This window comes from Garra rufa, chromosome 6, assembly GCF_049309525.1.
Source record: "Garra rufa chromosome 6, GarRuf1.0, whole genome shotgun sequence".
Lineage (NCBI taxonomy): Eukaryota > Metazoa > Chordata > Actinopteri > Cypriniformes > Cyprinidae > Garra > Garra rufa.
The window spans coordinates 16,113,298-16,130,777 of NC_133366.1; the positions used below are offsets into that span (position 1 = coordinate 16,113,298).

Sequence of the window (17,480 nt, forward strand, 5' to 3'; positions counted from 1 at the left end):
CATATTTACAACAAAAATCAATTTATAAGACAAATTACTTTTACCCCCAAATACTAATTAGTTGTAATTCTATTTTTTTCTTCTTCCAATTTTTAAAATTTGCCACTATCCTAGGTTTCGCCCATTTGTCAGTAAGAATGTTTTACTCATTTAAAACAATAAAATGTGTTATGGTCCCTTATTCTTACACTGAATGACAATGTAACATTATTTCAACCCAATTTTGACATTTTATTCTCCAAACACTTTTTTGACACTTTACTTACATTTATTGTGCTTTCTATGGACATAAAATCACTTTTGTAAATTTCTTTTGATGTGGCCATCTTAACGCCTTTGACCCATATACATATATTTCAGTTTAAAAATTATTTTTTAGTACTTTTAGCTTTTAGCTTTGTAATAGTTTTAATTTTATCAATAACAACACAAGGTCTGTTTAATTGTTTGCATAAAGCATTAGATCCTGTATTAATCAAACCATACAACCATCTGCAAAACAAAACAAAAAAGTTTTTTTTCATTGAGCCTTTTTGTCCATGATTTCAAAACTGATCAAGTCTTGATTTGGTTATGATGAATTATTGTACAAGAGCAACATGCTGGAAATAACAATACCAACATGATATACACCAGATTCATGTAATATGAAAAGGCAGCAGTGCAGACTACAGTCTGTCGTACATGATAATTTAATAGAGTCTGATCCTTATCATAGTTATTTACTTAGAGGATCTTTTGCGATTACACAATTACATAAATGCCATCGAGATCACATTTACGCACATTCATTTTCCTAGTTTATAAAATGCTGCTTTTAATTTATGTGGATAGTTATAGCCTCTCCCTTGAGTACAGGAACTGCTGCATATTCACTATGGCTTATGACGTTATTTGCAACCTGTGTTGAAATAGTCAAGATGTCAGTATCTCAAAATACCATTTTATTGGCGTACGAAAATGAAAAGTCCAACTGTGTGAGAATCTACTATGAGTGTGAGAGAAGCTCAGAATAGCTGAGGTGATGGTGTCGACAGAGGCGCAAGCCAGTGTTTGTGTACAGAGACGTTTCCTACACAGAGATAACAGTTGTCGTGCTTTCATTGGCTGTACGCACACTCCAGGGATTTGCAGAATGCTAGAGGAGATAAACAAGTTTGAGAAAAGGGACAAATGGGAGGGAGAAAGTGGTATCAGATGCCCTTTTCCCATTTGTCGAGGTGTGACAGGTTTAAATTTGCATGTTCTGTAGACTTTAATTTCTTTTAAAGAAAATGCCATTGGTAGGGATGATTCAGGCCATCTATATGCCAAGCCATACCGCCATATCTTAAGAGTTACATGCTCTTAATGTATTCATTATTATATTGATCAAGTTATCACCACTGAAATTACTCAATCCACTCAAGTACCCTCATATCTTTTTCCTTGTTCATTTCCTCTTGACTCAGAGAGGTGGCCCAGATCGACCAGTTTCTGCAGGAAACAGCTGCGCGTGAAGCCAATGCGAAAGTGCGTCTTCAGCAGTTCATCGAAGAGCTATTGGACCGGGCCGACCGTGCTGAGAAACAGCTCCAGATCATCAGCAGCTGTGCCACCACCCCCAACGGCAGCCTGGGACACTGCAGTCTGCAGGGATCCAAATCTAATGGACGACAGGTACAGTGACTGAGCGAATAAGATGAAGGAGAAAAAAGACACTGGAATGATGAAGAGAAATCAGAGATTTCACTGTCTTTGTAGTCAGATATGCAATTTATTTCCATTTAGTTTTCTCCTGAAAATCTCTGATAATGGATATATCACTTACAAAGTGTGGATTTGATGGTCTTGTATGTCAGTGTGATGCATAGGCAAAACTGAATAGGTGTATAATGTTTGCTTAGTTCCTGCAAATGGTGAGCTGCCTACAAAGGTACCATTTAAAGGCATTAAAAAGTAGGTGCCAAAAAGGTAGGCGACTATCTTTGTGAGCTCAAGGTCATAATCCTCTTTAAAATATAGCTGTGAGGTTTTCACATTCACATTTCACATTAGCAAATGATGTTTTACAAAATGTACAGAATGTGAGTTGTTTAAAAGGTTGTGAACTGCCTTTTTTATTACTTTGTACTGTTCCCTGAGGGGAACTTAATAACACTTATTATGTCATCAAGATTTTTACTTCAAGCATCATAATTTAGAAGTAATAGGCTATTTTCTGTCCTGTTTTAATCCCCCCTCATCAGAACACTCTGTTCGAATAGGCGTGACAGATTGTAGACTCGAAAGTAAACACCCCCAGCTAAAATTGGGTGATAGTTGTGTATTTTTGACAAACTACACCCTTCATAAATGGACGCTGCTGTGATTTAGGTTAAAAACGCATAAATGCTTAGTACATATCAAACAATCTGTAATAACAGACAAAGAATAGTGACCATATATTAAAAACAGTTGCTCACTTTGCTTGTGAACTAATCCAGTGTAAAATGAAGTGAACAAAGGCCCAATTCTTACTCATGTGGTCTGGAACTTCATTAAAAATAAAGTTCATTCATTCTAATGTTGAGATCAGAAGGAAAGCAATGCAAAGACTGTTTATCCATAACTTTATCATTTGATTTGTGCGTATACAGTATACAGTGCATTTACCTCTTTCATATTTACACTACAGGCATGAATCAGTGAGTAGGGCTAAACAGGCAGTGCTGTAGAACAAGAGACTGGATTCAATATAAGCTGTTTTTAGACTAACAAGAAAGTTGAGTTTTTTTGCATGTTTTTTAAGTGCAAAAGCCTCTTGTATGTCAAAAGATCAAGGGGATTTTGATTTCTCAGTTCATGACCCTTTTACTTACTGTTTGAATACCAAGTTTAAAGAAGTATGAATTTGATTTGATACTTTTGCATTTTTTCACTCTGCATTCTAGTATGTACTGCAAAACAGCAAGTTTTTTTTTTTAAGAAAGTAATACTTTTATTAAGCAAGAATGCATTCATTTGATTAAAAGTGAACAATTAAAAACGTTATATTCATCAAAGAATCCTGAAATGCATCATGGTTTCCACAAAAATATTATATAATATCATATAAAATATATGCACATTTTTGATAATTATAATAATACGTTTCTTCAGCATCAAATCAGCATATTCAAATGATTTCTGAAGGATAATTTGACACTGGAGACTGAAATAATGGCTGTTTCAGAATTTTTTAATGTTAGCATTATTACATTAATATTTTACATTTCTGATCAAATACAGTGGCATGTCAAAGTTTGGGAACCCCTTGCAGAATCTGTGAAAATGTGAACAAAAATGCATGTTATTTTTTATTTAGTACTGTCCTGAGTAAGATATTTTACATAAAAGATGTTTACATATAGTCCACAAGACAAATAAATATCTAAAATTATTAAAATAACCCCGTTTAAAAGTTTGGGAACCCATGGTTCTTAATACTCATTGTGGTTACCTGGATGATCTACAACTGTTTTTTTTTTTTTTTTTTTTTTTTTTGTTTTAAGTCCATTGTTTGTTCTGAACAGCTAAACTGAGCACTGTTCTTCAGAAAAATCCTCCAGGTCCTGCAGATTCTTCAGTTTTACAGCATCTTTTGGATATTTAAACCCTTTCCAGCAGTGACTGTATGATTTTGAGATCCATCTTTTCACACTGAGGACAATTGAGGGACTCAAACATACAAAAAAGGGGTCAAACATTCACCGATGCTCTAGAAGGAAACACGATGCATTAAGAGCTGGGGGTGAAAACTTTGAAGATGAAGATGTGCAAATTGTTTTTATTTTGTTGGAATATATTTTTTTCCATTTAGTATTGCAGCCTGGAAGCAACAGAAGATACTTGCATGTTTACCAGAAGATAAATTAAGTACAGTTTACCTTGATCTTCAAATTTAAAAAGATTTCACCCCCCGGATGTTAATGCATTGTGTTTCCTTCTGGAGCATCGGTGAATGTTTGAACATTTTTTAATAGTTGTTGTTTGAGTCCCGAAGTCAAAATCATACAGTCACTGCTGGAAAGGGTTCAAATGTGCAAAGATGCTGGAAAACTGAAGAATCTACAGGACCTGGTGGATTTTTCAGAAGAACCGTGCTCAGTTTAACTGTTTAGAACAAATAAGGGACTTCCATCACAAAAAAAAACAAACAAAAAAAGCTGTAAATCATCCAGGTAACCACACACAGTTTTAAGAACCAGGGGTTCCCAAACTTTTGAAGGTGGTTATTTGAATCATTTTAGCCATTTTTTGTCTTATATGTAAACATCTTTTACATAAAATATCTTACTTAGGACAGTGCGAAATAAAAAAGAACATGCATTTGGAAGATCTCTCTTATTTTGTTAAAATTATTCATATTTTCTGCAAGAGGATCCACACTTTCACATGCCACTGTAAATGCAGCTTTGGTGAGCAAAATATACTATTTTCAAAATATTAAATAATCTTACCTATCCCAAACTTTTGAGTGGTAGTGTATATATGTAGAAAGATTTAATCTGAAAAAGATACTTATGTAACTAGACAAATATTTTGGTTGTGTGGACATGTGAAAAGATGGCTTTATAATATATGAGTTAATGTAGTGAAAGAAGACTTTGTTCTATAAGTACATCAACATTTACCATCACGTCCAGAAAAAAATATAACAGATTGAGGGCAGGCAGTGGAAAATACCTCAAGTACTTGGTTGAAGTCATGGTTGAAGTTCTGTGAGATAAATAAACCTGCAGCACTCAGGAAGTGTTTCATACTAAATACTCATCAGTACTAACTTGATTTCTGTGAACCTCCAGAGAACTTTTACAATGTTAAAATATTGCACCGGTACACTAGTCTCATTTTCTTAGATATAGAGGATGTTAAACTGTGCTTGGTTACTAATTGGTCTCATAACTGGCTCCACTGAGCATACAGTAAATGCATTCAGATTACTAAGGAATTATTTGGTATTTCCTGAGGGGAAAACTTAATAAAAATCATTTCCATTTGTCAGAAGTATTAAAGAGAGTGTAGAAATGAGAAAGTTTTTGTACACTCTATGTATAAGCCTGTTTTAGGATTCTTGTTGACAGTGAATGGCATATTCAGGCAGCACCCTAACAACTCACCCTCTGACATCATTGGGGTCCCCCTTCATCACCATGGAAACAGCAATCTACATTTGTCATTTACTCATATAGTTTGTTGCACACAGCACTGTTGACTCAGTTTGAGTTCACACACAGCCTGTTCCCAAATGCCAGAAACAGCCTTTCAGTCTCCTACTATCTGGAATGAAAGTACACTCAGTGATGTCAGAAGAAGGGGGCAGTGTTTCAGGAGCATACTTGCTGTGATTCAGGACATTTGGCCTAAATTACAGCACAGACAGATGCAGGCAGGAAACTAAGCAAGAAGGAAAAAGATGGAGCTGCAAAATTATTGTTGTCGTCTCAAGCATTTCCCACAATCCCAGCCAGTCCTTCACACTGTGCAACACTAGTGAGATCAATGCCGCTGCCTCTCTTTCTGCCCCATTTCTGCAGGCGCTAAGCTCAGTGTGTGTTTGTGAATATGTGTGTGTGCCCTGTCAGCACTATGACACCTTGCTAGGCCCATGTTTTCTGGGGTGTATCATCTAACTGGCTAGAGCAGTTATTTAAAGGCACAGTTTCCTATATGAGATTGGTAAGTCTAATACTTACGTCTGACATAATAAAGTCATTAGTAGTTGAACAATATGGTGTTTCTGTAAGATAAGGATACTTTTTTTAATTGATTTTTATAACACCATCTGAAGTACTAAATTTGGGATTTACAAGGAAATCAATGTTTCTCTTACAATAGAAAAAATATTTCATAAAAAAATTTAAAATGTCCATATTTCCCTGCATCTCAGAATCGAAAATAAGCTTTCAAATACAATTGTACTTAAAATACAATTTACATAGATTAGAGTTATTGTAGTTAACTAAAACCAGCCCAAATAAAACCCATCCATTTTGTTACTTGAACTAAAATAAACAATAACCAATATAAAATAAAACTAATAAAAAACTATAGACATATAAAAAAATGGCAGAACTTAACAAAATGTAGTAATAGTTTAAAATTACACTGAAAGTTTCAAATTAAATGGAAACAAGTCAAATAAACACAATTAAATTAATGTTTTAAATAAAATAAAATAAAAAATCTATCAAAAGCCAAAAACTATAATAGTTTATCAATTATACTAAAATAACAGTGATGTAGATTTGATCATATTTAAAAACTTAAATATAAAATGTTCCATTATTATTTTACAAGGCTTTCATCAGATTTGTTATAATGGCACGATTGATCAAGAGAGCGTGACTGTTGGGAAACAAAGTCGATTTGGTGCAATTTTGCCAATTATTTGGCCTGGTAGTGCCTTTCAGCAAGGCACATTAACGCAGGTTGCACCAGGGGAATTTTCCGTGTAATAAGTATATGGTTAGCCAATTTGCATAAAAGCAGCTAAATGACAAATTAGTTATTTGTAAGATGAGTAATCAGTGATGCAAAGCAACCTGCTGTCTTGTTGGCTGTGCTGTTATTTTGGACTCATTACTGTCAGTGTTGACCCAGACATAACCTAGTCCTCATGAAGCATATATAGTGACGCTAAAACAGTCGTAAGTCGTGAGTTGTGATCTCATCAATAAAGTTCTGACGAAAATGTGACTATTTTCTCCCATGTACTGTATTACTTTGGTCTGGATCATGTCTGAACAGTTCAAACAGGTCCTAGTTTTATACCCTACCTGTCAATTTGCTTTGATTCTGTGTATATTTCCCTGCAGATGTTGAGCTACAGTATCTCAAATGTGTTCAGTAAAACTTTGAAGCATCTTTCTCTCTCATACACACTCTAAACTGATTTCTCTCTTTCTCTCATAGAGAAATTCCAGTCTCTCTGGGGCATCGAGGGGAATGTACCAAGTGTGCGATCGACGTTCCTCCCCCAGCACTGCGTAAGTCTCAGAATAGCTGAATTCTGCCTGCATGACTGTTTTGGCATCAGCCACATTTTATTAGAATTATTATAAATTTGAATAACTAACTATTTGTTAATTGTTTATAAGTAATACCATTGATTTTAAATTAAATCATAATAATTAATACAATTTAAAAAAATGCTGTTAATTTGCTCACTCTCAATCTCAGTAGAATTTATTTTTATTTTTATTTTTAGCTGAAATCATGGTCCTTGATGATTGAGAAATTGCATGTCAAAAGCTACTAGCACTTTGAGAACTACAAAAAGCATATTCAGGCAATGACAATATATTATGGTCTTACAAAGAGAAACAATTGGTCTGTGCAAGAAACTGAAACTTGTTTACATTTTTTCATTATTACATATTTTCATTTTTGGGTAAACTATTGGTTTAAATATTTTTTTGTATTGTTTATGTATTTATTAATTGATCTGCATATTATAAAAAAAATATCAGAAGAACGTCTCGGTTACGTATGTAACCCTCGTTCCCTGAAGGAGGGAACGGAGACGTCACGTCGGAGACCGACGAATTGGGATATCGCCTAGAGAGACCAATCCTCTTCGTGTGTAAACTAAACGAGCCAATGCACATTGGCATGCATGATTGCATCCAGCTGTCGCTGATCACAGCGTGAGCATAAATACACAGCAGGTGCAATGCATAGACAGGATTTCGCTGAGGAGCCGAGCTTGGGTCCGGCCGCACAGTGGTGGTACAGCAGCTGAGGCGACGGGACGTGACGTCTCCGTTCCCTCCTTCAGGGAACGAGGGTTACATACTTAACCGAGACGTTCCCTCTCAGTCGGTCTCTTCGACGTCCACTATCCAGTGTGCCATCCTCTGCTTGGAGACGGCCTTCCCCTTCTGCCGTCCTCCGTGACAAATGAAGAGCTGGTCTGAGGTCCTGAAGCTTTGGGTCCGGTCGACATAGCATCTTAATGCTCGGACGGGACAAAGCGAAGCTAGGGCTGGGTCTGCCTCCTCCGGGGGCAGCGCTTGCAGGCTCACCACCTGATACCTGAAGGGAGTAGTGGGAACCTTGGGCACGTAGCTAGGCCTGGGCCTCAGGGTTACCTGGGAATCTGCCGGCCCGAACTGAAGGCACGAATCGTCGATCGAAAACGCCTGCAGGTCCCCTACCCTCTTGATGGAGGCCAGTGCAAGCAGGAGCAGAGTCTTCATAGAGAGATACTTCAGCTCGACTGACTGCAAAGGCTCAAAGGGGACCCGCTGTAGTGCTGTGAGCACCAGAGACAGGTCCCAAGAGGGTACGGAGGGGGGCCTAGGAGGATTTAACCTCCTCTCTCCCCTAAGAAACCTGATGACCAGGTTGTGCTTACCCACCGACCTTCCTTCTATGGGGTCATGGTTTGCAGAGATGGCGGCTACATAGACCTTAAGAGTGGAGGGGGACAGCCTACGATCCAACCCTTGCTGCAAAAAGGTGAGCATGACTCCGATCGAGCATCTTCGGGGATCCTCATTTCTAGAGAAAGCCCAATCGACGAACAGGTTCCACTTCAAGGCGTAAGCATGTCTCGTGGATACAGCTCTCGCCGAAGTGATGGTGTCTACCACTCCTTGGGGTAGATCACCTAGAACCTCCGCGTCCCGTCCAGGGACCAGACATATAGTTTCCAGAGGTCTGGACGCGGGTGCCACAGGGTGCCCCGTCTCTGAGTCAGTAGATCCTTCCTCAGAGGAATCCGCCAGGGAGGGGCTGTCACGAGGAGCATTAGTTCTGGAAACCAGGTCCGAGTGGGCCATTAAGGAGCCACTAGCAGGACCCGCTCCTCGTCCTCCCTGACTTTGCACAGTGTCTGTGCGAGAAGGCTCACTGGGGGAAACGCATATTTGCGCAGGCCCCGCGGCCAGCTGCATGCCAGGGTGTCCGTGCCGAGAGTACCCTCGGTCAGGGAATAAAAGAGCTGGCAGTGGGACGTCTCCGGAGAAGCGAACAGGTCTACCTGAGCTTCCCTGAAACGTCTCCAAATCCGCTGGACCGACTGGGGATAGAGTCTCCACTCTCCGGGAAGCGTAGCTCGTGAGAGCTCGTCGGCTGCATGGTTGAGCAAGCCCGTAATGTGACAGGCACGAAGCGACCTCAGATGCTTCTGACTCCAGAGGAGGAGAGAACAGCGAGCTGCGACATGCGACGGGAGTGTAGACCACCTTGTCGGTTGATGTACGCAACGGTCGCAGTGTTGTCCGTATGGACCAGCACGTGTTTGCCTCGAAGGCGCCCTTTGAGACGGTTCAAGGCAAGGCGTACTGCTAGCGGCTCTAGGCAGTTGATGTGCCAGTGTAGCTGAGGGCCCGTCCAAACCCCCGACACTGCCTGCCCATTGTACGTGACCCCCCAACCGGTGGTGGAGGCATCCGTGTGTACCACAGCATGCCTGGAGACCTGTTCTAAGGGTACTCCTGCCCGAAGAAAAACTAGGTCTGACCACGGGGTGAAGGTTTGGCGACAGGCCGAGGTTACTTTGACCCGGAGAGTGCTGCGCTGCCACGCTCTCCTTGGGACTCGGCCATGAAGCCAGTGCTGAAGTGGTCTCATATGGAGCAGACCAAGCGGTACAACTGCCGTAGCTGCTGCCATATGCCCCAGGAGCCTCTGAAATTGTTTCAGTGGGACCACTTTCCTGCTCTTGAACGTGTTCAAGCAGTTCAGCACCGACTGAGCACGCTCTTGTGTGAGGCGAGCTGTTTGGTTGACCGAGTCCAGCTCCACACCGAGAAAAGAGATCCTCTGCGTAGGAGAGAGTTTGCTCTTTTCCCAGTTGACCCGAAGGCCAAAGCGGGCGAGGTGTGCCAACACCAGGTCACTGTGTTCGCATAACTGACCTCGAGTCTGTGCTAGCATCAGCCAGTCGTCGAGGTAGTTGAGGATACGAACGCCCTGTTCTTTGAGAGGAACAAGGGCTGCCTCCGCGACTTTCGTGAAGACACGGGGCGAGAGGGCAGGACTTTGTACTGATATGCTCTGCCTTCAAACGCAAACCGCAGGAATGGCCTGTGGCACGGAAGGATCGAAACAAGAAAGTATGCGTCCTTCAGGTCGATCGCTGCAAACCAATCCTGGGGACGGACAGATGATGTGTTTCTGCGTGAGCATCTTGAAAGGTAGCTTGTGAAGAGCTCGATTCAAGACGCGCAGGTCCAGGATCGGTCGTAACCCACCGACTTTCTTGGGTACTATGAAGTAAGGGCTGTAAAACCCTGTCCTCATACCGGCTGGAGGGACTGGCTCTATTGCTTCCTTCACCATCAAGGTAGCAATCTCTGTGCGCAGGACGGGCATCTGCCGCTTTCACTGTAGTGAAGTGGATGCCCCTCAACCTGGGAGGACGCCGGGCGAGCTGAATCGCATAGCTGAGTCTGATGGTTCGGAGGAGCCAGACTGGCTCTAGCCAGGCTCCCAGACAACGTACAAGCGGTACCAGCGGAACCATCGACGTACCCGCGGGGGAGCAGCGAGGTGGAACTCTGTGCCGGTCCGAAGCAGGGTCAGTGTGTCTGTGTGTGATGTCTGTGAGACATTTACCTGCGTTCTGGCAGCTGTTGCGTGAGTAGTCCGTTCTACAGCACTCTCCAACCACCCAGTGCTGTTTGCTGGCGAGAGGGGAGAGGGGGTGAGGCCCGGGGTTGACCCTTGCAACACCCGCTGTCCCCTCTGGGGATCTAGAGATAGTGGAAATTGCTCTTTTATTGAAAATTTGGGTGTCACTGGCTGTGAGGCTGATGACGGGGAAAAAAGAAACAAAAGATTCTCCGCCCGGCCCTATTCCGGGGGAGGGAGTGGTGCGTTCACCACCTCCCGAAGAGCAGCTTCCTCCATCTCTGGGTCGCCCGTCTCAGGGACGCTTGTTCTTGCGTTTCCCACTGGTCTTTGTGGGAGCCTGGACGGGCGGGGCGGGCGCCCTGCGACCGGCTCCACGGCGCCGTTGTGAAGGCTGCTGCGCTGGCTGCTGTGGAGCGGGGGCGGAAGCAGGGGGCCGCCCTCGGCGACGAGCAGACCGAGGTGCCACCAACGGCTGGGTGGAGGCAGCAGCAGGAGCATGCCGGGGCAGGATGTGACTAATGGCCTCAGTCTGCTTCTGGGCGGCAGAAAACTGCTGGGCAAAGTTTTCCACCGCGTCGCCGAAGAGGCCGGTCTTGGACACAGGGGCATTTAGGAACCTGATCTTATCGGCTTCCCTCATGTTGGCCAGACACAGCCAGAGATGGCGTTCCTGGACCACCATCGTGGACATCGCACGACCCAGAGACCGCGCAGTCACCTTCGTCGCTCATAGCGCGAGGTCCGTCGCGATACGAAGTTCACATAGAACTTCTGCATCGTGCCCACCCTCGTACAGGTCCTTCAGTGCCTGGCCTTATGGACGGAACCAGCAGCCTCACAGGCCGCATAGGCACTGCCGATCAGAGCCGACGAGTGCCTTCAGGCCCGGGAGGGGAGCAACGGGTTGCCCCGCTAAGTGGAAGCAGCGCCGGGACACAATTGCATCGCCACCGCACGCTCCATCGGCGGGACAGCCGTGTACCCCCGCGCTAGTCCGCCATCAAGGGTGGCGAGGGAGGACGTGCCACTGGAGCGGTTTCTGGCAGTAAAAGGTGCCGTCCACGTCCCCGTGAGGTCGTCATGCACCTCCGGGAAGAAAGGCACTGGGGTGGGATGCTGAGAACCAGCGCGGGCCACCCCGAGATACCAATCGTCCAGCAGAGAAGGGTCGGGACGTGATGGGGGGTTCCATTCAAGCCCTACCTTCTCGGCGGCCCGGGCAAGCATAGCCATCATCTCAGGGTCGGTATCCGGCACCGCTGACCGCCCAGAATCATCCCCCCCCCCCCCCGAGAAGTCTGGCTCACCCCCCGATGCCGCGATCGACATCTGGTTTTCACGGGGAGCCCCAAAAGTAATGAGCGGTACCCCACGGGGAGGTCCAGCACACTCTCCTGGGAGCTCCATTGGAACCGGAGTGTCGGTGGAAGGAGAAACCCCCAACGGATTATTGCCGGGGGGAACGGTAGATCTGGGCAGAGGAACTGGCACCCCGCCCCTTTGCAGGAAGCGGAGTCTGGTCCGCAGCTCCGTGATGGACATGCCGCCGCAATGACGACATGACTCATCCACGAACACCGCCTGAGCATGCTCAATGCCCAGGCACGTCAGACAGCGATTGTGACCATCACCTGGCGCCAGGTAACGACCGCATCCAGAAATGCACGGGTGAAACGGCATTTTGCTCTTTTGAATGCCTCGTCTTTAAAAAGACGTTCACCCGTGTCACTCTTTTAGAAAGCTGCTCGCAGTGCTGAAGCGCACAGAGGAGATGGTCGCTGCGACACAGCAGACGGGTAGTGCAGTCCTTAACTGTGCGCATTTCTATGACGTCGAAGAGACCGACTGAGAGGGAACCCTAGTCATTTAGTGTTTTGCTCAGGTTACAGAGCAAATTACAGGGCATTTAAATACTGAATAGAAGTGTAATTGTTTTGCATGAATGAAGTTTTTTAACAGATTCACTTCCAGAATCATAATAGAAAATTTGCTCACTCCCATGTCATCCAAGATTTGTATGTCTGTCTTTCTTCAGTTGAAAAGAAATTAAGGTTTGTGAGGAAAACACTGCAGGATTATTCTCCATGTGGTGGACTTTAATGGGTTGAAGGTCCAAAATTGCAGTTTCGATGCAGCTTCAAAGAGCTCTACACAATCCCAGCCAAGGAATAAGAATAATCTTATGTAGCAAAATAATCAGTTGTTTTCAAAAAAGAATAAAAATAAATATACTTTTTAACCACAAATGCTCATCTTAGAGTTCACGCATTACATAGTCACATAGGAATAGTCACACGTGACATTGGCGGAAATTCTGACCCAGTGTTTACAAAGCAAACATGCAAAGAATGTCAAAGCACCCTTTACAAAAAAAAAAAAAAAAAAAAACAATGATGTTGGACTATTTAGAAGTTGGAGGAGAAAATGAGATTAGTTTTTCCACCCCTACCCTACCTTTTTTAATCAAAGTCCAACGTGATTTGTAATTTTTTTTTGGAAAATGGCTGATCGTTTTGCCACATAAAACCCTTATTTCTCAGCTGGGATCATGTAGAGCCTTGAAGCCACATTGAAACAATTGGACCTTCAACTCAATGTCCCTCAATCCCTCAAATGTTTTCCTCAAAAACCTTCATTTTTTTACTGAAGAAAGAAAGACATGAACATCTTAGACATGAGGAGAGTAAATTATCAAGACATTGTTATTCTGGAAGTGAACTGATCCTTTAAATAATCATTAAATGTGTTGTAATTACATTTATGAAAAAAATGGGTTGAATGATGGATTCATTGACCCACTCAAAAAGATAAAGATATAAAACTGTGAAAGTATAGTTTTACTTCAAACTTGGAAGTACTAAATTTAGCATTAAGTTTGCCCCCAGAAGTTTTGCAGCTGTATCTCAAATACGGCAGAGCAGCATGTTTATGTCTTTTATCTTGTAGCTGTGTTGGAGTCAGCCTGGTGTGGACGTGTCTAGGGAAAATCGCTAGATTGTTGAATTCGCCTCAGGGTTAAACCAGTCTGTAATCTCTCAGCCATGCAGAAGATATGCGGAAAGAGTCTTGTTGCACACTGACACACACACATAAACACACTGTGTGTGACTAAACTAAAGTGCCTAAAAGCACAAGGCCAAAAACAACCAGTACCCAAGGCTCTTGAAGGATAGTGGTGAACACTTCTTGTGTGTGTGTACTGAGAGCATGTGTGTGTCAGGTCAGACCAAATGCCCAAACTTAGTAAAACCTAAATTCTTGATTGAACTGCTGACAGAGTTTTCATTTTAGTTTGAAGTGGTTCAAACTAAAATGAAAACTCTGTCAGCAGTTTCTTTCTTAACTGCAATTTAAAACAAAATAATGTCTTAATAATGCCTATTTATTTGGTGTTTTATAAATGCTATTTTTAATGAGGCTATAACCGGGCATAGAATAAATGTAGACAATTTGAACATATTGTGAGCATCACTATTTTAAAGATGTAATATTATTCTACTGAAATTGTCTCAGCAAGTCACCATCTGACATTGAGCATGACTAATTTGCATCACAAACAAATTACACTTGTTTTTATTTTTATATCTTCATCTTCTTAGGCGATTTCTCCATAACATACTATAACCTTTGTGCAGCTGCTCTTTTAACAAGGTTCTGATCTGTGAATGAGACATCACTGTCCATCTGTTGTGTGTGTGCATCTGCGCATGGGCTGTATCAAACCATTTGGTGCTCTGAGGGAAGGAAGAAGCAGCGTGGGTTTGCCTGGAGTCTGCTGTCCCTAAATTGACAGCATAGGCTCCGCAGGTCTTCCTTGTGAATCAGATGAGAGAGGATTGAAATATCAGACTGCATATGATCACTGCTGTTCCTTCATTACGACACAACCACCATCATTAGACTGAGTCAATAATTAAGACTTAAATTAAACAAGTGACATGTGGACAGAAAGAAAGTTGTAATTTTAATTGGCAAGAATGCGTTAAATTTAACAGAAGTAACAGTAGAGGCATTTATGATGTTACAAAAGATTTCTGTTTTAACAATGCTTTCTGTTCATCAAAGAATTCTGGAAACAAAATGCGTGATCGTTTTCACAAAAATTGTTTTGAACATTTATAATAAGATGAAATGTTTATTGAGCAGCAAATTAAGATATTAAAATTATTATTAGATCATGTGACACTGAAGACTGAAGTAATGATGCTGAAAATTCAGCTTTGCATCAGAGGAATAAATTACATTTTAAAGTATATTACAATAAAACACAGATATTTTAAATTGTAATAAAATTTCATAATAATAGTGCTTTATTTATTAAATAAACACAGCCTCATTGAACATAAGAGACTTAAATATCTTACTGACCTAAAAGCTTTGAACAGCTAAACATTATAACAAAATAATTTTTAAATCAATTTTTTTATCAATATAATTCAAACTCATTTTATATTATGTTTATCAATTTTTAAACATATTAATAAATACAAAATGATTAATAAATTGTATAATTATAATTAAATATCTAAGTTGCTGAGTAAAGCACTAATAGACATATGATTAAATGCATTCAACTGAAAATTATTCTGACACCAGATATAATTTTTTATATTTTTTTACTAGTGGGTGCAGGACACTATAGATCATTTATGTAAGTGAGGATAGCAAAATAAAGTAAACTGTGACATATTATCCCCAAAAATTCTTCATACAGTGGACTACTAGTAAATTTAAAAAAAATTGGGCACCAAAAATTATTCGGACCAATTTTTTTAAGTTTTGCTTAAGTGTTTTCTTTTTAATTGCTAATGTGATATGTTTACACCACAGAGTGAACAAAATTAAACGTTGCTTGGTAATTGTTCAACAAAGTATTGATAGTTGTGTAAATATTGTCATATTAACAGTTGTCTGAATTTTTGGTTGATTGTAATCCATTACATACCTTTCTATCAAAGTTATCTGACATTATCAAGATGAATTCGTTCTGACACACACAGTTTAATTCTGAGTTCTTGTCATATTTTATTACCATTTTCAAACTATAGCGAATAATGATAATGTAAAATGCTGAAGGTGTCTGAATAAATTTAGGTTTGACTGTATAAGCTGCCCTACAGTCCACAGCAGTTCATTTTGCAAATCTGTGTGAGGTAGACTTAGGGGACGGACATCTTTAGCCATTGCTTCCATTTTTAGCATCTCTATTTTTTACTTCAAATGAAAAGTACAAATAGGTAGTTCTTACATGAAGTAAGGTGTGCTGAAACATTAGGAAAGCTATAAAATACTATAAAGAAATCACACCTTTCCTCAAAGTTCTTCCAAATTGTCTGTATTCTTTGCTGTCAATTTTAAATACTAGTTCTTTTAAGCTTTTGCATGTTATCTTAGAAATGGCTTTTGATTTCTCTGGCCTCGCCAGGCACACATTACACATTCCTACTGTGTAAGAAGTGATAATGTGTCCCAGCTTCATCTCTAGTGGGTCGTTTGCTCTTCAGCCCACAGTAAAATAGAAAAGTCTATCAGTGTAGTCAGTTGCCTACAGCAGAGCCTACAGTGACTAGCAACTGCAGTAGCACAGTATCTTTTTAAGTCTCAGTGTTGGTTTTTGAACTGTAACATCTGGAGAGTGACTAAATGTCTGGCTGGAATCCCCAGTGGAAATTCTGTCACTGTTAAGCCTTGGAGGAGAACATTCCTAACCCATAATCCAATGCGAATGCCCTAACTGTTGCCTGAGTTTAGTGGTTTCTCCTGTAATGATTAACAAAAGGTCTTGCATAGTGGAAGTGTTCAGAAGTATCATACTTATTTCAACTGATGCCCAGGCCAAGTAGGTTTTAAATGCAACTATTTGTGTCTTTGAAAATTAAATTGCATAATTACTTTATTACTTTAAGGCATTTTGAGGTCAGGACTGACACTAGTGTATAAAAACAGTTCATGGCATCCCTAAAAGTGTTGGTTTAGTGTTCAGAGCTCAGTGGTAAGAAGAATCTTCAGAGAAGTGTTTTGAATGAAAACAACTAAGATCCGCTCTTGTATGTGCAATTAAGGAAATAACCCATTAATCATTCAGGCTTAGAAATAATATTTGCAAGATTAATCTTTGCAAATTATCAATCTTTCTTCCAACAAAGTGATTTAGCAGAGTTTTGTAATTCTAAATTAGTGGGTGTGTGTTTGTGTGTATTATAGGAAGTCTGTCTAGACAGATCTGATCATATTTCCTGGTTAACTCTCACTGTTCTTTTTACACACTTCTTTTAACACAAACCCTGCGTCTTTAAAGGGATAGTTCACGCCAAAATGTGCTACTGTTCATTTAGTACTGACCTGAATGTGACTATTACAGAAGGTTTAAAAGCTCACTGATGCTCCAGAAGGAAAAATCATGCATTAAAAGCCAGGGGTGAAAACTTTTAGATTTTGAAGATCAGGGTAAGTTTAACTTATTTGGTCTTTTGGGAAACATGTAAGTATATTCTGTAGCTTCTGAAGGGCAGTACTAAATGAAAGAAAATGTGATATATAGTCAAAATAAGAAAAATGTACACATCTTCATTCTGTTCAAAAGTTTTCACCCCCGGCTCAGTTGCATGGTTTTTCCTTCTGGAGCATCAGTGAGTGTTTAAATCTTTTGTAATAGTTGCATATGAGTCCTTCAGTTAGTGTGAAAAGATGGATCACAAAATCAAACAGTCATTGTTGGAAAGGGTTCAAATACACAAAAATGCTGGAAACCCAAAGAATTTGTGGGACCTAAATGATTTTTCTGAAGCACAGAAGGCAGTTTAACTGTTCAGGACAAACAAGGGACTCTGAACAACTATCACTAAACAAGAAAAACACAACTGTGGATCATTTATGTAAAGACAGTATTAAGAATC

At 41.0% G+C, this 17,480-nt stretch overlaps 1 protein-coding gene across 1 annotated transcript in view; it reads left to right on the forward strand.

Annotated features, from left to right (window-relative positions):
- Positions 1-17,480, forward strand: part of fbxo41 (F-box protein 41) — a 62,459-nt gene that overhangs the window by 27,056 nt on the left and 17,923 nt on the right. The window contains exons 3-4 of the mRNA XM_073843206.1: positions 1,452-1,659; positions 6,916-6,989. Of these exons, the coding sequence (XP_073699307.1) occupies positions 1,452-1,659; positions 6,916-6,989 (282 nt within the window). The remainder of the gene's footprint in view (positions 1-1,451; positions 1,660-6,915; positions 6,990-17,480) is intronic.